We start from the raw sequence: 19,690 nt of genomic DNA, 5'->3' as shown, positions 1-19,690 counted from the left end.
GGGGCGGGGGCGGGGTTAGGGCCTCGGGGCTGGGGGCTCTCTGGCTGAGGGCCCCTACCCTACCAAGTCCTCCAAACCTGGATTCCTCCCTCAGGCCACCCGGGTAGTAGTCTGGGCTTCCCAGGCCTGCAGGGTAAGGGACCGCTGGTTAAAGCTGAGTGGTGAAGCAGGGATGGCCTGAGAGCCTGAGCCCTGCTCTGGGGTGAGGCCCTCAGTGGGCCAGGAAGGCGAGGAGCTGGTGGCCTCCTCGGGGAACCGGGTGGAGGGGCCTGAGCCCTGTTGGAGCTGGGCCCTGCTTACTCATCCAGGGGGAGGAGTATTTGTCATCAGTCCATCTTTGCTTGAACACATTAGACCAGCGACGCTTCTGTTCGTCTCCTGAACTCTGTTTTGAATCTTTGATTTGGGGTATATTATGTCCTCATTCTGCAAAGAACTTGCAGAGGCAGGCCTGGGATTCGAACCCGGGTCATTCTGACTTCAAGTCCAGTGCTGTCCCCTACCCCAGGACTACGTGGGCAATATCTTATGACAGACGAAGTATATTTGCTCCCCCTGTTCAACCTCACAAGGTTGGCAGGGCTGGGCTCATGGCTCCAGTTGACAGTCACATCAGCGAGGTCAAGCCCCCAGCCCCAGATCACACAGCCAGGGTTTTATGGGCGTCTGCCTGACTCTGCTTTTTCCACCACACTATTTTGCCTGCTCCCCATGTTGGGGAAACACAGCCCCTGCTTTTGAGGAGCTTCACCATCCTGGGGCCATGTGCAGTCCAATGGGAGAGACGAACAGACATGACAAGACCTGAGGGCCCCCCAGACCCACCCTCCCGACTCCTGTCCCAGCAACGGGGATAGATGGGCCAAGGACAGGTGCCTCCCTTTGCAAGCCCAGGAGGTGCTTAACATCCCTGCTTGTAGCTCCCTTGAATCCAGGAGAGGTGGGGAAAGGGCGCACTGTACAGGGAGGGAGGGGGTCTTGTAGGAACGTCCCAACCCAGGGGACCTGTGGTCTGAGACCAGTCATTTCACTTCTTTGGGCTGTTTTCCCATGTGAGTTAAATCAAGCTACTAACTATTTGGTCCCTATTCTGCCCTGAGCACTGTCGTGTCCCCAGGGTGTGGGGACAGGGCATGCTCTTGCCCTTGGCAGTTTACCCTGAGGTGGTTAAGAGCACCCTGAGGTGGTTAAGAGCACCCTGAGCTGGTAGCAGCCTTGGCATCCCAGCACTGAGCCTGCAGATTGAGGCCCCCACTAGCAAGGCCGTGGGAGGGCTGAGCGAGAGGAGGCTGTGGCTGTGGCCGGCCCTCCATAGGTCTGCTACACGGGGATGCTGTTGCTGTTAGTATTACACCCGTCAGCACAAGCCTGTGTGGATTGATGTGGGCTCAGCGACACTGGGAGAGGAGGTTGTCAGCCACCACACACACCAGTGGACACTCACTGCCCTGGGTTCAAATCTTGGCTCTGCCACTGATTAGGGCAGAGGAGTCTGGTTTCTTCACATAAAATCAGAATGCCACTCTGACCTTGCAGGACTTTGGGGAGGGTCACACCAGAACAAGGGGCCTTTGATCTTGAGTCTTCCAGTGAAACCGGAGGCCCCAGGAAGTGGAGGGTGGGGGCCAGGACCCCTGTGAGGCCCCCAGTGACTGGGGCATCTGGTGACACTGTGTCCACCAGAGAGAGTCTTTGTAAATGAGCCCAGGGTGGTCCTCAGGATGGAAGGGCTCTGGCAGAAAGTCATGTGATGAATGGGTGGAGCCCCGCCTAGAGTCTGCAGCCTCCTCCTCATTTGCTGCCTGACCTTGGGCAAGTCCCAGGATTTCTTGGGGTCCTGTTTTCTCATCTGTCTCATAGGATCATTTGCACCCTGCTGACCCAAGAATTGGTGGGGCCTCCACTGCAGTAATAGGACCATCAACCCAGCCCTGTGAAGGTCACAGCCTAGTCACCAGCTGCTCCACACCCTGGAGACATTAGTCACTATTATTCTTTTGCTTAAAAATAACCTCACGCTCCCTCCTGATCCTGGGACCTGAGTTTCTGGCTAAGCCTCAGTGCGTCTTTTTTGCTCTTTGGCTGACAGTCTTCCAGACCCCCGCCCCCAGCTTTCCTGTGGGGTGCAGGTGGGGCCTCGAGGCCGGCGTGATGACACCCAAGCCCACCCAGGGCCCCCATGAGTAAAGATCAGCTGCTGTCTGCTGGAGCTTTACATACCGGCTTTATTTACGTCACCTTTTAGCTTGTTATTATCGCCCCCATTTTGTGGAGAGGTCCCCGAAAACCGAAGCTCCCCACTCTTCAGCAATGTGCTTCCTGAGCAGGTTTTTGAAGCCCTTTCAGATGCCACGTGCTTTCTGTATTGACAAGTGCTTTCATCTGTGCGCAGTGTTTGGAGCTTGGCCTCACTTCTGTGAGGTGTGCAGTTCAGTTCTGCAAGCACCAGGCTCAAGTGAATCCCCCGGGGGCTGAAGGTGAGGCCCGAGGTCTCCCAGTGGTGGAGCTGGGGTAGGGCCAGGACCCCCGTGTTGCTGTCTGGGGACAGCGTCTTTGCACCTCCACCTGGAAGCAGCACCTTGCACCTTGCACCTGACTGGACAGAGATCCCGGGAGTGCCCAGGTCCTGGTGGCACCTGTCCGTCTTGGTGGCACCAGGAGAGCCCAGTAGCAGGTCTTTGTCCCCAAGCTTTTGGTTCCAGGCATTTCCTGGGGGGCTTTGGACTCTGGACCAGGTGCGCCCCCTACTGGACCCTCTTGGACCTATGTGGGAAACTCAGGTTTGGGGTCAGGGTTCTGGCTCACTTAATGCCTGACCATCTCTGTTTTGCCCCTAGCATGCTGAGGCCAGAGCTGAGGGCCCGAGTCAGGACTCGGTCCTAGGCCTTCTCTTTCCTACTGAAAAAGGCCTAGGAGCCCTGGCTGGGTGGCTCAGTTGGTTAGAGCATCGTCCTGATGTGCCAAGGTTGTGGGTTTGATCCTGGTCAGGGCACGTACCAGAATCAACCAACGAATATGTAAATAAGTGGCAAATCAAATTGATGTTTCTCTCTCTCTCTCCTTTACCTTTCTCTAAAAATCAATCAATAAATTTCAAATGTGCCTAGGAGGCCCAGGAGGAGCGCCCAGAGCCCAGAAAAGTAATGCTGACAGTGGGAGGAAGTCACTGAGCCTGGTTGTGTCTGGCACAAGGCTTTCGCTTTTCTATACTTTCTTGCATCCTCCTCGCTTCACTGGGTGGATGTTGTGTTGCCGTCACCTCTGTTTTGTGGACAAGGGAGCGGAGGTGGAGCTCCAGGACCAAACCACACGCACCCCTGCCCACCCCCTCAGCACACCGGGGCTCAGACACTGGGTCTAGTGGGCTTGGCCTCGGGCCCCCCGCTCACCAGCCCTGTCCCTTGGCCAACAGGGGCAGAGAGAAACCTGCTCTACGAGGATGCGCACCGGGACGGGGCGTCCCGGGAGACCGAGGACCTAGGCTGGAGCTCCAGCGAGTTTGAGAGCTACAGTGAGGACTCAGGGGAGGAGGCCAAGCCGGAGGCAGAGCCTGCCAAGCACCGAGTGTCCTTCCAGCCCAAGGTGAGGAGGTGGGGGTGTCCCTCACCCCAGCCAGGGCACTGCCTCAGGGAGGGGATAACGTGGGTGGTGAGAGCCAGTGCTGCTCAGGAACGAATGAGAGAGGAGGTGGCCCAGGTGTCCTGAAACAAGAAATAATCTGCCGACATTGCTGTTTGGCTGTGGGGAGCCCTGACCCTGGAGTGGGCATGGTCCATGCCAGGCACCCTGTTTATGGCAGATCCCAACATTGACCGCAATGCTCATGTGCTCAGATTGGGCTGCAGAATCCCCCTCAACACAGGGCTCCAGGCAGCCCAGCTGGCTGATTAGAGTTGGCGCTTGGACCAAATCAGCTCGATCCTCCTGCCTTGCACTGGTCTGTGTTCTCAGACCAGTCCGAGACCTCCAGTCCTCTGCCGGGGGAGGTGGGCAGGCGGGGGCTGCCGTGGCTGAGGCAGAGCTGCCCGAAACGCTTCTTCCCACGGCCTGTCAGAATGCTGCTGAGGCTTTGGTTCTTCTGTTGACTTCAGGGAGGGAGCCACAGAGAGTGCCAGGAGGGTGGATTGGCTGGGTCCTCCTTTCCTGTGCCAGCCTCACTCCTCTCATTTATTGTACAGAAGCCCCTGGAAGGCAGATTCTGTCCCTGCCGAGATTAGAGGTTTAATGGGAGCATCCTCTTACAGGCAGGCCCTGATTGACCGGAGGTGACTGGGTCCCCCTTGGGCTTCTTTTGAAAAGTCACAGACAGGCAGGTGAGCTCCGCCTGTTGGCCAGTCCTGCCTGAAGGCCCGGCAGGGACAAGGCAGGGGATCCCAGACTGGGCTGGGATTACTGGGGCCTCCTATACTTTCTAAGTTTGGGGATCCCCTCTGAGAGAGGAGTGCTAGCCAGACTTTCCTTAGATCAAGAAGGGCTCCTCAAGTCCTTGGGAAACCGGGGAGCTGAGCAGGCCTCTCCTGAGCCCTGGTCCTCTCGTGGCTGGGCCTCCATGGGCTGGGCCTCCGAAGATGGCCTTGACATTTTGCTAGCAAAAATGTTAATATTTGTGACATCTACTGTGTCCCCAGTCCACATCTTAGGGTATGGGCTGGGGTGCATGGGCCCAGAAAGACCCACCAGGCTTGGGGAGCCTTTGTGGTCTGGGAAGGGACACTGAAAATGAAATAGTTCGTCAAAAATGAAGACACATGCCTTCCTGTAAAGACGAGTCCCTGTACCTGTGGCCGCCTGCCTGACTCAGGCCGGACCTGGTGGGGCTGGTCAGAGGAGGGTCTAAGAGTGGAGCTGGGGGAGTGGGTGCAGACGCCAGAGGGCGTGGGCAGGTGTCTTGGGCTGAAGGAATGGCCCAGGTGGAAGCCCAGGAACAGGCTGTCCCTGCTCTGTCCTCAGAAAGGAGCAGCTCGCACTGCTTTAGGAGAGAAAGGGGGTTTCAGTTATAAAGCCCCCGTGTCCCCCGGGCAGCCTCTCTGTGGGAGGGCAGGGTGGGTAGGTCTGAGCCCTGCCCTGAGTCATGGGAGCAAGCAGACGTGATGCCCGGGCCAGCCCTTATTCTCCACCTCTGGTTGTCCCTCCTAACCCCCCACAGCCACTTTCCCAGCCCCTGCCTTCTTGCTGGGCCCGGGGAGGGCACCAAAGGTACCTCTCCTTGCTCAGGAGGCAGAGGGATGCTGAGTTGGGGCCCTCTAGTGGTGGCCCTTAGACATGCATGGGCATTGGGGTCGCAGTAGCTGGTTGAAATGGCAGATGCCAGGGTCTCCTTCCCCGAAGGGACTCTAGTTCAGGTGTGGCAGGACCATCTGCCTATTAACCAGAGCTCTGCCCACAGGGGATCCCAGGGGCCCACAGAGCATTCTGAGAATGTTGGGCCAGCCCCCACCAGGGGCCTCTGGCTGCTGCCTTGAGCTCAGTCCATCACACCCTGAGGCTTGGGCTCTGGGCTCTTCCTCAGCAGATAAACAATGGGGCAGAGTTCTTGGCATTTCTAACCACCTTTTCTCTGGCCATGGGAAAGGCCCTCCTGCTCCCTGAACTGCAGGCTCCCAGGGGCCCTCCCTCTGGCACCCACCTCTGTCCGGGAACCCCCTGCCCGCTGTCCCACACCAATCTCTGCCTGCAGTGCTCTGCTCCCCTGAGCTTCTCGGGACACGCCTGCTTCTGCACCTGGCACTGCAGTGACTGCATGTTTTAGGGCCACTGCTGCTGGGCTCTGGGTTGTGTGGCTGTGAGGCCCTGGGCAGCAGAGACCTGGGGAAGTGTTTTGTCCTGACCTTGGAGACCGAGTGGGGGACTGGGACCCTGCCTAGCTGCAAAAGAACTGGTGGGTTCCTCCTCAGGCGTCTCGAGGGGCCAGCTCTCAGGGGGTGGATTTTTGCTGACAAAAGTGGCAGAGGGGTGTGTAGAAGGACCTCCTTAGAAGCTGCGGACCCAGTGTAAGCAGGAGCCTGACCCTTTCATGTTAGTAAGTACCTGCTGGCTGCCACCCCTGGCCAGTGGCAGTTATTTCTTTTTCCTAATTGTGAAGTGGGCTGCATTCCAAAAGTTCACTGTGGAATGAACTTTTCCACTTCCCGCTGGTGACATCCTCATAAGCAAGGTCAATGGGATCCAGCTGGTCAGTGCACAGGGCAGAAAAGCCAGTTCTGACCTCAGGCTTTTTTTGCCGCCCTGCTCTGATCTGGCCAGTTCTGCAGATGCAGTTTCGTTTATTTTTCCTAATACCCTAGAGTGGTTGGTATTATTGGCATTAAAAGGCCCATTTTGTTCATCAGAGAAATGAGCGACAGAATCTCAGAGAGGCTAGATGATGTGGTTAGGGTCACATCGCCAGTCAGTGGCAGAGCCGCACCTCGTCACATATGATTTGAAAGAAAATGCCTTATCCATCCATCCATCCATCCATCCACCCATCCATCTATCCACCCACCCATCCATCCATCCATCCATCCACCCGTCCATCCGTCCATCCGTCCATCCATCCATCCATCCATCCATCCCTTCAACAGATACCGAGCACTCATTTGCATAAGATAGTATGATGATAGCTCTCGACTTTACATGTGTCATCCATTTCATCTTCTCAAGAGCTCTGTGAAGTAGGGGGTCTTATGGCCAGTCCACTAGTGGGGAAGCTGGAACTCAGAGGGGTGAAGAGACTTTCCAGCTACATGCAGGGAGTGGTGATTTGAATGCAGGCTCGCCTGCCTTCAGAGGTCGTACTCTTGATTTCTCTGCTCGTCTACTTCGCTAGAAGACCCACCTGTCTTGGCCTTCTGTGTACGTTACCAAATATCACTGTTGCTTATATACTTCATGCACTTGAATGCCTATCTGTTCATCTGTCCATCCACCCATCTTTCTAGGTAGTGAGTAACCCGGTCACCCATCCATCCTCACATCCAGTTGTCCACCCCTCCCTCCCGCCCTCCCTCTGTTTACCTGCCCCTTCCTCCAGTGGTGCACTACAGCCAGCTTGCCCTAGCTTGCAAGAACCCCAAAACCCACTGTGTGCATCTCTGTCCAGCTCCACATTCAGTTCTCCAGGTTGGTAGCATGAGATTGGCTAGGTGAGAGCATTCGAACCATGGAAATGCTACAGAGCAGAGCTATTTCCTGGAGAACTGGTTGTTAAAGATTTATCAGCACAGCACTGTCTCTCTCCATCCACCAGTCCACTCGTCCTTTTATGTTTTTCATTCATTTTGTTGTCGTTCATCCCTCCATCCCTTTGCTCTGTTGTACAGCCACCTAACTAAATGTATCCGTTTGCTCGCCTGTCCACTTCTCTACCCATCCACCCATCCATGACCCTGTCCATCTGCCCATCTGTCTCTGTTTTCCACCTGCCCAGCCACCCCTCCGCCCATTTGCCCATCTTTCTGTGCCTTCGCCTGCTCCTCTGTTTATCCTCATGTCCATCCATTCCGCTCATCCCTCCGCCTGCCATCCATCCATGTCGCAAAGTTGCCAAGAACCTCTCGTGTCACAAGCCCCAGGATGGGGAGATGACAAAGACACAGTCCTTGTCCTCCCAGCACTGTTTCCTTTCCCTGAGAGGGGGCCCGGGCTGTCCCCTTCCCACCACTCCTGCCCAGTGGGGGCGGGGACTCCCTGCTGCAGAGGCCCAGCCCCAGCTTCCTGACGTGTTGGGGTTGGACAGTGCTGCAGGAGCGACAGAATCTCAGATTCAGGCAGAAGCCTGGCTGGGACCGCTGCCGGGGCTGGTCGTCCCCAGGTCCCGAATCCCACCCTCCGCGATTGTCCAGCGGCCACCTTACCTGAGTCTCCTTTTTCCTCTGTTGTCCCTGTTTTGTCTCCTCCCTGTCCCGCCTGCCTGCTCCTCTCACCTGCTCTCCTTCTGCTTGGCCGCTTGGGGGCTCCAGCTCTCTCCAGACCTGACTAGGCTAAAGGAGAGATACGCCAGGACTAAGAGAGACATCTTGGCTTTAAGAGTTGGGGGGAGAGACATGCAGGAGCTGAAGCACAAGTACGATTGTAAGGTATTGTTTGTCTGTCCCTCCCAAGTCCCGGGGCCACAGAGGGTGGGCCTGAGAGTCAGAACTGGCTGCCTCTCACAGCTGTGCTGAAACTGGTCGATGCCTTAGCAGGCTGGTTTCTTTCCACGTTCTCAACTCCTTCTCCCCACCCTCCAGTGCAAACTTAACCACCTACGGGGGTCCCTTGGGTGGGTTTTCAAACTTAGAGCCCTCAGAATCTCCTGGGGTGCTTTGAAGCATGCAGAGTCCTGAGCTCCACCCCGAGAGAGGTGGGTTCTGCAGGTCTGGACCAAGGCCCCCCAACCTGTGGACTTAATTACTTTGGAGGATGGGTTTGGTTACCATTGGAGAAACGTGAGTGGTGGGGACATTGCACGCCCCTCCCCCTCCTAGCTGTGCGGAGAGATTCAGGGTGCCCTCTTCTCAGATGGGCCTCGGACTCCTGCATGCTGACGATGCTGATGGCAGTAGCTTGCATTAATTGAGCACCTACCATGTGCCACGGGCTTTGAAGGCCCGGAGAGGCCTGGGTTTGAATCCCCGTCCCACCACTTTCTTGCTGTGTGATCCTCACAGGTACCTTGGCCTCTCTGACCTCGGTTTCCTTGCTTGTGAACTGGGGGCATGAACGGCACTGGCCCTGAGGGCAGATGTAGGGGTTTGGGGGGCACAGGCCTGTCAGGTGCTCAGTGCTGTGGGGGGCACGACCTGAGGGCTCAGTGGATGGCGGCATTGCTGTCCATGTGCCTGACTGTTCTGTCCCAAGGGTGGCTTGGGAGGCGCTGCCTCACTGCTGTCACTTGGCATTAGTGAGGGAGGACAACAAGGGTCATGCCAGCCATCAGCAGCCCTGCTGGGCTTCAGACCTGGGCTCGGGCGGGTCAAAGTGAATCCCTCAGCCGACAGCACTGACGCTTTCGTCAGAACCCGGGGCCTCCCCAGGACAAGGAGAAGAGGCAGGTCCCAGTTTGCAGGGCCCTTTTATAGACATCCCCTTAGAGGTCTGGGGCCTGGGGCCTGGGGCCTGGGGCCTGGGGGCAGGTTGAACTTCTCAGGAAGCCGAGGCTTAGAGAGGAGCCGGGAACATGTGAAGGACAAGAGGCCAAGACCAGGGTGCTTTTCCTGACCTTGGCCTCTACACCGTGAAGATGGGTGGGGGTAGCAGGTTCACTCAGGGATGCCTTTGGGGCGTTCACCTCTTCTTTTTTGGCCCATGAACATGCCACAGACGGGCTTCAGGTGTTCCCCCGAAGACTGCTTTGGCGCTGTCTAGGATAGCGCCCCCGACAGCTCTCTCTGGGACAGGAACTGGGCTCCTGGACAGAGGTTTGCCATCTGGGGGCAGGTGACCCCCCTAGAAGAGGGTGAGCATCTTTGTGCAGTGTTGGGGTCAGCATCTCTGTCCAGATGGGGACAAGAGCTGGTGGTCAGTTCTTGTTAGTTCTCAAAGGCGTTTATGATCCTCCCCGCCCAAAAGGCTGGGAATCGCTACTCTGGAATAATCGTCCCTGGAATCGCTAATCTGGAATAATAGATGTGGGGAGGGTCTGGGCCTTCCCTTCTTCACTGTTGGTTGTTTCTAGGAAGTTGGTCTGGTTCCTGAAAAGCCACCGCCCTGCACCCCGCCCCGGCCTCAGCACCCACTGGGTTTTCAGCAAGACCTCCTCTCCCAGACTTGCACGAAGTTCCCTGACCATTAAGCTGGGGACCCAGGGGGTGTTGGCAGGAAGGTGATAGAGCAGAGACCAGGGAGCCCCCCAGATGAGCACACCCTACCTTCAGCAGAGAGCTTTAGGAAGGAGAGGGTTTTCCGAAAACCACACTGTCCGTTGTGATAGTCATGTGGTTATTTAAACTTAAATGGATTACAATGACCTGTATTCAGGAGTTTAGGTCCTCAGTTGCATCAGCCACTTTCCATGTGTTTGGTAGTCGCATTTAGCTAGTGGCTGCTGTGCAGCCCGGAGAACTAGCCTTTCTGTCCTTGGGGAGACTTCTCTCCGGCAGCGCTGGCTGTGCGCTGGGGAAGATGCCAGGGCTGGGCAGGGTGCTGAGGGGACCAAAGAATGAGTCAGGGGACAGCAGCTCTGTCTGCAGGCCCGGGGCCCCTCCAGCACCCAGGGTGCCCGCTCCCCCTCCTGGGCACGCCTCCTCCTGTGCCCCGAGTTCTGCTTAGCTTGCTTTCCCTGCGTCTGTGGGGCCCTCCCCGCCCAGGGGAAGCCCTGCCCTGCTCTGTGGCAACTTCAGCCTTCTCTCCTTTCCTGGACAGTGGCTCAGTAAGAAACCTGGCTGTGTGGGGGGCAAGGGGCGGGCTTCCTCTCTTGGGTTCGGCAGATGGGGTGGCGGTGTGTGCTCACCTCCTTTTAGTTGCCCCTTAAGTAACGATCGACATTTGTGTAGCTCGTGTTTGCGTTCAGTGTGCCTTCCCAGGCCCTGGCTGTTGCGTTCGCGCAGACGCTGATGAGTCTCAGTGAGAAACTGAGGCTCTCTGAGGTTAGGGCTTGTCCAGAGTCAGGTTGCTGGGGAGTGGCGGAGCTGGGATTTGAACCCAGGCTAGGCCTCCAGGCCTCGAGCTTTTCCCCTGCAGGGCACCTTCTCCCTAATTTGTTGGGAGTAAGTGCTGTATAATTTGTCCCAAAGGGAAAGCATCAAGTTAGGACCCCCCCTTGCCCATGAAGAGGGTCCCCCCTGGGCACAGATGCCCCTTCTCACCTGCCTGTCCCAGAAGGCCTCAGGGTTGTACCACCCCGCTGTCCCTCTTGGTCTCTGCTGCCACCTCCATGGGAGGGAATGGACCCTGGGGGCTTGATGTTCGTGACCCTGGCCTGAAGGCCTGGGTGGGGCTGGTGGCCCTTGGCGGCAGGTGTCCCAGGGCCTCCTTCAGCTTCTCTGATGGGTCCCTTTGCCTTTGCCCAGATGACCCAGTTCATGAAGGCTGCCAAGAGCGGGACAAAGGATGGGCTGGAGAAGACGAGGATCGCCGTCCTGCGAAAAGTGTCCTTCCTGCACAGGAAAGATGTCCTCGGTGAGGCGCTGTGGGCTGGGCAGCAGGAGGGTTGGCCTTTAGTCCTCGGACAGAGGGACTGGTGGGCGAGGCCACAGGTGTCGGCTCCTTTGGCTGTGGCACCTGGGCCTGAGCCCCCAGTGCCCGGCCACTGTCTCAGCCTATTTCCTACTTCTCCTGGAGGCGTGGCCTCTCCCTTCAGCATCCCTACCCTTGCCCTCTGTCGTGGCCTTGCTGCTGGCCTTCCGGCCTCCCACGCTCGGTGTCTTGCTGGCCTCACCTTTGGGTGCTGCTGTGCATTCCCGCCTCTACCCACCCACCCATCTTTCCACCAGCCAGCATTAACTGAACACCTACTAAGTGCCGTGCTGCGCGCTGGGCGCAGGGATGCTGAGATGCATCGAACAGCACTCCCTCCAGGAGCTCCTGGCCCAGTGGAGGTGACTCTTCCTCCAGCTGCCGGGAGGGAAGGAGTGAGAGATCGGGCTGGGTCGGGCGTTCAAACCAGGGAGAACTAGGAGGCTCTGGGCCCTCTTGAAAAGTTATGTATTTTACCCTCTCTGCGCCCCGGATTGCTCCTCCGGACAGCAGGCCGATGTAGCTCTGTCCTGGGGCTGTGGTGAGGGTGGCTGAGGCAGTGCGTGGAGAGAGCCTGGCCTGGCCCCCAGCTCCTGTGTGGCCAGCGTTATTCTCGGTGGGCTGACACTAAGTGGGGGTGTCTGGTGCCAAGACTGAATCTTGCTGTCCTGGGTTCAGATCCTAGCTTCACAGCCCCCTGGCTGTGTGACCCTGAGCAGTTAATCCCACCGATGCATGCACTGGATGGGGGAGCCTTTGCAGGGCCCATGGCCCCTGATGAAGAAGAGAACAGACTCAGGGGTCATTCCAAGTGGAGTGGAGTGGCATGGAGAAAGGGCAGGGTGGACAGGCGGGCTGGCTGCGAGCTGTTCCCGGTCACTCTCCCCACCCCCAGGCCGGCCAGGCTGCTTGCGGGCTCTCTCCAGGCCCTCCCCACTCAACCCGTTAGCCCAGAGCCTTTCCTGAAGTGACCCTCCCACCAGAGGGGTTATTAATAGCCGTGGCAGGGCTCGAATCACCAGCCAAGAATGTTACCCAGTGGCTCATGGGGGAAGAGGAAGCCGCAGGGCCGGTGGCTGGGGTGGGTGCGGAGTGATGCCCCGGGTACCATGTGGGCCAGGCAGGAGGGCCTTCACCACTCCCACCCCCACGCTGTCGTTCGCTGTCCCTCTTCCTCCTCCTCTTCTGTCTCCTGCTCAGGTAAGGGCCCGCCTGGGTGTCCCTGTTCCCACGGCCCCAGGGATCGCTACCACTTCCTCTTTCTTCCCGGCTTCCCCACAGCACCCACTTCCTGCTGCCCATGGCCGCCGCCATGGGGTTTCAGAGCTACGAGTGGCGGGGTCCGGTCGCCCTGTGCCTGCGTCTCTTGTCAGCGCTGGGCCACCAAGGCCAGCCGGCCAGACCCCTGCGCCCTGCCTGGCCTCCCCCCTTCTGTCTGCCTGAGCCTCTGGCCCCCGTGCCCTCCGCCTGAGGCCCGCCCCCACTGTGTCTGTGTTGCCCTAAGGACGCCAGTTGAACTTTCCCCTTCTGCGTGTTTGCACAGTGTTTTAAAAGGTGAAAACACAAAGCCAAATAGCTTGTTTTTTTGGGGGGAAAATGCTTCCCCCCGTTTTAGGCATCTGGAAGAAAACTATTTTTAGTGCCCAGGGACGGGCCCTCAGGCGGCCTGGCCCTCGCCAGGCCAGCGTGGGCGGGTCTGGGCAGGGCAGGGCCAGGGACTCTGGCAGAGTGGATCCTGAGGGCTGGGCCGCACCGCACAGTGTTTTGTGTCCCCCCCCCCCATTTATTTAGGTAAGGACTGCTGTAGCACGATGTGGCCGTAGGCGCAGTGATGGGCTCTGACCCTGTGTAGCCCCAGGCTTGCTCAGCCCCAGACCCTGAGCTAGGGTGGTTCCCAGCTCCTGGGGTCCGAGCAGGGTGTGTTGTCCTTGCCCGGCACCTGTCACCAGCCCATCTGATTTTCCAGGTGACTCGGAGGAGGAGGACATGGGGCTCCTGGAGGTCGGCGTTACGGACATCAAGCCCCCGGCCCCGGAGCTGGGCCCCATGCCAGATGGCCTGAGCCCTCAGCAGGTCTGTGGGAGGACCTGGGCGGTGGGGCTCTGCAGGGGAAGGCCCAGTTGGGGTCCCAGCCTGTTACCTGGGGCCATAAGCTCTGCATCTTGAAGGGGAAGCGATGATCAAGGGCTCTTGGCAGAACCCCAGCTCGGGCCTCCTGGGGCCTCCTCTCACCCGGCTGCTTGGACTTCTCGAACCGGGCCTGTGAGCTCCACGCCATTGTCCTGGGTGGTGGGGCCCCTGCCTCTGGAGCTTTGCCTCCCACGCCCCCGGCAGCCAGAGCAGCTCCAACTTAACCGCTTCCAATGAAGGCGGTGTTTGATGGAATAGACCGCAAATGAAAAAGGGCTGAGAAGCAGCGAGCTAATCCAACTCAGGGAGGGCGGGGCACTGGAAGCCAGCGAGGTGCCCAGTCCCACTCTCTGTCCGCCTGTCATCAGGCTGGGGCATCAGAGTCCCCACGGGCTTCTGCTCGGAGCTGGGGCTCCTCGGGCAGTGTCTTCCTTCTCCCAGCATCACATGAGACGGGCGGCCTTGCTCTGGGATCTTGGCTGGTCACGTTTGACTCCCTCCCAGTCTGGGTTTTCCCAGCCACGAAGCGGGGTGGGAGACCCCCACTTTCCTCTGGTTGTGAGGACACTGAGCAAGCCATAGTCGGGGCACCAAGCTCAATGAAGGGGTTTGTCACTCTTTTGGGGGGTAGGAAGTCCTGATGTGTGGCCTCCTGTAGATATCAGGGAGCTGTGGCCACACTTCTCGTCTTGGGACTCTGCCCGCCTGCTTCCTTCATTCCTGTTTCCTGCCCGGCCCCTGAACGGCAGTGAGATGGTGATGCCCCTCCCCCCCAACTGCAGCAAGTCATGTCCCAGCCGCTGGAGCTGCGTGGGGCCCCAGGCCTCCAGCTCATGGCCCAGGGCTCCGCTTCTGGGCGCTGGCCGGTCTCTCTGCTCAGAGCCTTTGCCTCTCCTGGGCCAGGCCAGATCAGTTACTCTGGGCCAGCGGCTTTCAACCAAGGTGATTTTGTGTCCCAGGGGACATTTGGCAATGTCTGGTGATGCCTTTGGTTGTCACAACTGAGCGATGCGACTGGAATCTAGGGGATAAGGGCCGAGGATGCTGGGAAACACCTCACAGCACACAGGACGGCCCACAGCCTAGTCCCCTGGCCTCAAATGCCAGTGCACTGAGGTCGAGAACTCTGCTTGGGGAACAGTGCGGGCACCAGGGGATCAATGACAGTGTATCCAACAGTGGGACAGCTTGAAGAGCAGTGGCTTGCCCTGTCACACAGTTGTGGGGCTGTGCGGGCCACGGGCAGGCCTGGGCTGCTGCAGGCTGAGCAGTGAGAAGAGATGAGAAGCAGAGCCGGAGGCCGGAGGGAGGTGGCAGAGGGCAGCAGGGAAGGTGGCAGTGGGTACCTGAAACGACGCTCTCAGGATGGCGGTGGGGACAGAGTGAGGGTCAGTGACCATCCCAGCCCTGGACCCAGGTGGACAGGCTCCCCATGGGCCACCTCTCACATATGTGCTCTGCCCTGGCTTTGCTGCATAATAGAATCATCTGGAAAGCTTTGAAGCCATGATACCCAGGTGGTACCTCAATCAGAATATCCGGAGTGGGGGCCAGGAGACAGCATTGTTAAAGATGCCCCTGTGATTCCTGTGTGCAGCAACCCCACCCACCCCGGTATCCTGACGAAAGGGGTGCAGGTCACACGTCCTTGACCTGGTGCTGCTCAGGCCATGCCTGACAGGCCTCTGATTCGAGGGGAGGAGAGATGGGGACCGTGCGGGGAAAGGGGAGGGAGTGGGGTGCGGGGGCAGCCTCTCACATGGGAGGGGGGTTGGTTAAGGATCCATAAGTGGTGGGAGCTGGGATTTAGTTTCGTCTAAGAAAGACTTTTCTCCTAAAGTTGTTCAGAGATGGAGGAGGCCACCGTCCCCTTGGGGGAGAGGTGACGACTCCCCCATCCCTGGAAGTGTGTGAGCTGAGGCCAGGACTTGAGCCCCAGTGCCCTCTGCCCCATTCTGCAGTGGGGAGCAGGGGTGTCTCTGGGGTGTGCAGGGGCCCTAGAAGGAAATGCCGGCCCTCTAAGCCCCAGCAGTACCGGGAGTAAGCCCTGTTGGGGACAGGTCCCTTCTGTCCCTCAGTCATTGGCTCCTTGGGGCGTTGTGACTCCTCTTCCCATTGCCCGGGGCTCAGCATACCCAGCAGGTGGTGGCTCTGTGCCGTGGTTGGCACAGGCGCTGACCGCGTGCTCTGGCCCGAGCAGGTGGTCCGGAGGCACATCCTGGGCTCCATCGTGCAGAGTGAGGGCAGCTACGTGGAGTCGCTGAAGCGGGTACTCCAGGTATGACCCCGGGCCCTGGGCAAAGGGCAGGGAGGGCCCCACAGGGACACTTTGCAAGGAGTGTTTGGGGACTGTGGGCAGTTTTAAGGGGACGGGCCCCTTGGTGTTCACAGGAGGACTGTGTTTTTGGAAACAAGGGTGGGGTTCTGTGGAATGAGGGCTGTTCCGGAGAGGCCAGGGCAGGAAAGGGGCTGTGTCTTCCTCACCACTCTCCGAGGCCCCTGGGACAGGGCCGTGTCTTCCCATCATCCTTGAGCACCCTGAGGTGGGGGGTAGGGTGCACCCCTCTCTCCATCAGATGCCCAGGGTTGCTGGATGGTCACGTGACTTGATTAAGGCCTCTCCAGCTGGTCCGTCCTTTGCGTTCCTGACGGATGAACCTGCTGGGATGCTGTGGCCAGCAGGGAAGGGAATGGCCAGGGCGGGAGTTGCAGAGGGGAGCTCCAACCTCAGGCAGGTGGCGATGCAGACATCCTGTGTTTCGGACAAAGCTGGTTGGAGCTTGTGGCTCCAGGTCTGGGGGCCGGAAGGGGGCCTGCTGGGACATCACCACCACTGCTCAGTCAGACTCCCGGGGGCCGACTCCGTGGAGCTCCTCAGGGGCAGGCTACTCCCAACCCAGCCTTACACATAAGTCACGGGGTGGGTTGTGGGTGGGCACAGAAGGGCCAGGGGCCTACGTGCAGGGAGGTCCTCCTAGAAGACAGGCGAGTGAGGATGAGGGACGCATGCTCCCCCTGTATGAAGGTCTACCCACGGCCTGCCGAGTTCTCTCGGGCCTTGTCCAGGGTGGGTGAGGGGCCTCGGCCCGGCCGTGGGGAGCTCACCCCTGCGCTCAATCCCAACAGGATTACCGCAACCCCCTGATGGAGATGGAGCCCAAGGTGCTGAGCCTCCGCAAGTGCCAGGTGGTGTTCTTCCGCGTGAAGGAGATCCTGCACTGCCACTCCATGTTCCAGATCGCCCTGTCCTCCCGCGTGGCCGAGTGGGACTCCACCGAGAAGATCGGGGACCTCTTTGTGGCTTCGGTGGGTGTCCCCAGACTCTCTTTCCCTGGCCCACCAAGGGGAAAACCACTGCCCACCGGATCTTGAGGCCATTCGGGCCCACCTCCGGCCTCTGCCTGGTCACCTTGTCCAAGTCAGTGGGGCCGGGGCCTGAATCAGCCCTGTGGCCCAAGCTGGGGGTGGCCCCTCCGAGTGCCCAGTGTGCCCTTGGAGATGGGTGTAGACGTGGTGCGGGGGACCTCCGGGAGACTGGCCACTGTGGGCAGCCACCGGCGGTCTGAAGCTCCCCTGCCCAGCCCTCCCGGGTGACCACTGTGTGATGCTCAAACAGACCATGCCTTGGCCATCAGAGGCTGCCTCGGGGTGCCGGCACCGACGCAGTGCGCCGGGTCATGCTCCAGGAGGCCTGGCCTGGCCCCAGCTGTTTTGCCGTGGCCGGTAGCTCCAGGGCCCTCTCAGGCCCAGGTCCCCTCCATGGAATGAGGGGCGCACTGAACTGGCAGTTTTTCAAACTGAAATCTGTGGGCCCCAGAGAGATTCACGGAGCAGAGTGGGGGTATGTTGGTGGACCTCCACTTTGGTCTGTTTTCGATGATTGGGCTCTGGGAAAAGAAAACCTGAGTGCTCAGCAGAGCCGGTGCCCTGGTCAGTGTGTCCAGTGGGCTCGGGGTCAGGGGCCCTGTCCTTGATGCCGGAGGGCCAGGGGCACTTCCTCCCCTGGGGGTGGAGAGGAAATGCATACAGAACAGGGGTGTCCCGCCTGCACCCCCTTCACCTGTGTCCCGCCTGGTCACCACCTCTTCCTGCGACCCCTCTGAGTCTGGTTTCCTCCCCTGGGCGGGTGACGGACGTCCCGACCCCAGGTGCGCTGAGACCCCACAGGGGGTGCCGCCAGAGCGGCCGTGGTGCGGTGAGTGCGGGTGGCGGGTGCAGAGCCCGCCTCGAACCCACGTGACCCTCTCTGGTCACCCCCACGCCTGTTGCAGTTCTCGAAGTCCATGGTGCTAGACGTGTACAGCGACTACGTGAACAACTTCACCAACGCCATGTCCATCATCAAGAAGGCCTGTCTCACCAAGCCCGCTTTCCTCGAGTTCCTCAAGGTGGGCCCGGTGGTGCGCTGGGGCCCCGCTCAGTGGGGCGCCGGCCATGGTGGGGCAGGAGGGCTGCTCAGGAGAGAGGGGGAGTTTTAGCCCAGTTTCAGGTACCACATCGCTTTGGCCTGGACACCTCCTTTTTCCTTTGGGGCACCCCCAGTCCCGTGGGGAGATGGTGGGTTCCTACTGCCCCCCAACAGGAGAGTGAGAGGGAGTTACAGTGTCAGGCAGCCTCGTGGGATCCTGGGCTTTGCCAGGAGGAAGGGGAGGCCTGCCACGTCTTGAGGACCCGTGACAGGACGGCGGGCCTAACGTCGGAGACCTGGCAGTGCTGGGACCCGTCCCTCCAATGGGCTGGGCTTGGGTGGGTCTCCAGGTGTAGCTCAGGTGTCACTGGGCTGTCCCTTTTCCTTATTTGTAAAAGGATGAGGAGAGTTTCTTAAAGGGGTATCTTGGGGCTCACATGGGTGATCAGAGGTCAAAGGACCAAAGGCCTGTGTAGCTGTGGCCAGGCAGGCTCCCCCCGATTTCCTTGGGTGCATAATCAGGTGAATCACGTGGAGACCCTACCTTGCAGGGAGCATGTGCCTAGTAGACAGTGCTGGTGGGCCAGGAGCTGGGGCCTCAGCTGAAGAAGCCACTGCCCCGCTCCAAGAGGGCATCTGACATGGGTCCTGGCGGGGGGATGGTGATGTCGTAACAGATGGGGATGGGGAAGGGGTATAACAGGTGCAGGGTTGGTGGGGCAAAGGTCAGGGGCAGGAGGACGGGGTCAGGTGAGTCTGGTTGGACCCTGGGAGCACTGGGTGCCTGCTGGGGCGTCCTAGGAGGGAACATGTCGAGGCAGCTGCATCCAGTGTGGGTGGTCCTGGCCCCGCAGGATGTTGGATTTTAGGCAGTGGGAGCTGCTGCAGAGGTTTGGGCTGGGGCAGCAGGGCCAGGCCAGGGCAGGCGGGGGTGGGGGTGATTAGATTCACCTCTAATCACCAGTGGAGGCCAGTGGAGAGGCTGAGGGAGCAGCCTGGCTTGCCAGGGATGAGGGCCAGGGTGTAGGGGACAGGTGTATGGATGAAGTGGTGGAAACAGATGCAGGAAGCAGCACAGTAAGACCCCTGTGCCCACCCCTCATCCTGGCCTGGGCCCGGCTGCTTCAGTTTAAGTGGAGAGAATGGTCGTCTCAGCTCCTTGTAAAGTAGAGCAGGCCTCTGTGATGAATTGCTGAACTTCCCAGTTGTGGTTTTAGTCCAGAGACCTTAACTGGACTGCTCTAGTTTCCCCAGGGTGAGAGGGGCTGTGTGGGGACCCCCGTGGTGGCAGGGAGCCCCGGCAGCAGGACCAGAGACCCTCCCCTCCCTGGCTCTTCTCTCAGGCCTGAGGCTGAGCAGGTGCAGGGGTGACCTCCTGGGCCCGGGGAGATCTGCACCCCCGGCGCTGGGGCCTCACTGCAGAGGGTCAGCAAGTGATTGCACCTCGTCTCCAACAGCGGCGGCAGGTGTGTAGCCCCGACCGCGTCACGCTCTACGGGCTGATGGTGAAGCCCATCCAGAGGTTCCCGCAGTTCATCCTCCTGCTTCAGGTACCACGGGGGTTCCGACAGCCGCCGGCCTGCAGGGTGCGAGCCTTGTGGGGAGGGGCTTCTCATCCCTTATCTGCACCCCCTGTGTCTGCTGTGGACTGTGGGCGGGGCCTCGCCTGTGCCCCTGCCTCCCGCCATCTTTATTCACTCCCGGAGTGGAGATGGTCAGATTGGGCAGTGTATTTCCCACCTCCCTGGGGTGGGATTCCGAGTGGCTGGTGGTGGGTGAGCCCAGGATTTGGGGAGGGAATGAAGGCAGGTGGGATCCCAGGGCCTGTAGGCGCTGGGCAGGGAGGAGATGCTCAGCGAATGAGCAGACCTGGGCCACTTCAGGCTTCTCAGGGAGCACTGCCTCGTGTCTCAGCACAGGGTCCCCAGAGCTATGGCACCTCTGTCAGGGGTGAGCCCTGCCCCCTCAGCTGGGAAGGAGGACTTCCGACACACCATTGATCAGTGACTCGGATTG

At 59.5% G+C, this 19,690-nt stretch overlaps 1 protein-coding gene across 10 annotated transcripts in view; it reads left to right on the top strand.

Annotated features, from left to right (window-relative positions):
* ARHGEF10L (Rho guanine nucleotide exchange factor 10 like) overlaps positions 1-19,690 on the top strand; it is a 157,103-nt gene that overhangs the window by 77,147 nt on the left and 60,266 nt on the right. For 8 of the 10 annotated variants that reach the window (XM_037045075.1, XM_037045073.1, XM_037045077.1 and 5 more), the window contains 7 exons: positions 3,413-3,582; positions 10,971-11,079; positions 13,103-13,209; positions 15,467-15,544; positions 16,393-16,572; positions 17,538-17,654; positions 19,132-19,224. In XM_037045075.1, the coding sequence (XP_036900970.1) occupies positions 3,413-3,582; positions 10,971-11,079; positions 13,103-13,209; positions 15,467-15,544; positions 16,393-16,572; positions 17,538-17,654; positions 19,132-19,224 (854 nt within the window). Of the gene's footprint in view, positions 1-3,412; positions 3,583-7,940; positions 8,058-10,970; positions 11,080-12,128; positions 12,337-13,102; positions 13,210-15,466; positions 15,545-16,392; positions 16,573-17,537; positions 17,655-19,131; positions 19,225-19,690 lie in introns of those variants that run through there. The other 2 variants (XM_037045081.1, XM_037045082.1) reach the window with 2 other exon arrangements.

Source organism: Sturnira hondurensis, unplaced genomic scaffold, assembly GCF_014824575.4.
Source record: "Sturnira hondurensis isolate 20B ecotype Veracruz unplaced genomic scaffold, ASM1482457v3 Scaffold0004257, whole genome shotgun sequence".
Classification (NCBI taxonomy): domain Eukaryota; kingdom Metazoa; phylum Chordata; class Mammalia; order Chiroptera; family Phyllostomidae; genus Sturnira; species Sturnira hondurensis.
The sequence above is the reverse complement of the archived record's forward strand: the minus strand, read 5'-3'. Positions and strand labels throughout refer to the sequence as shown.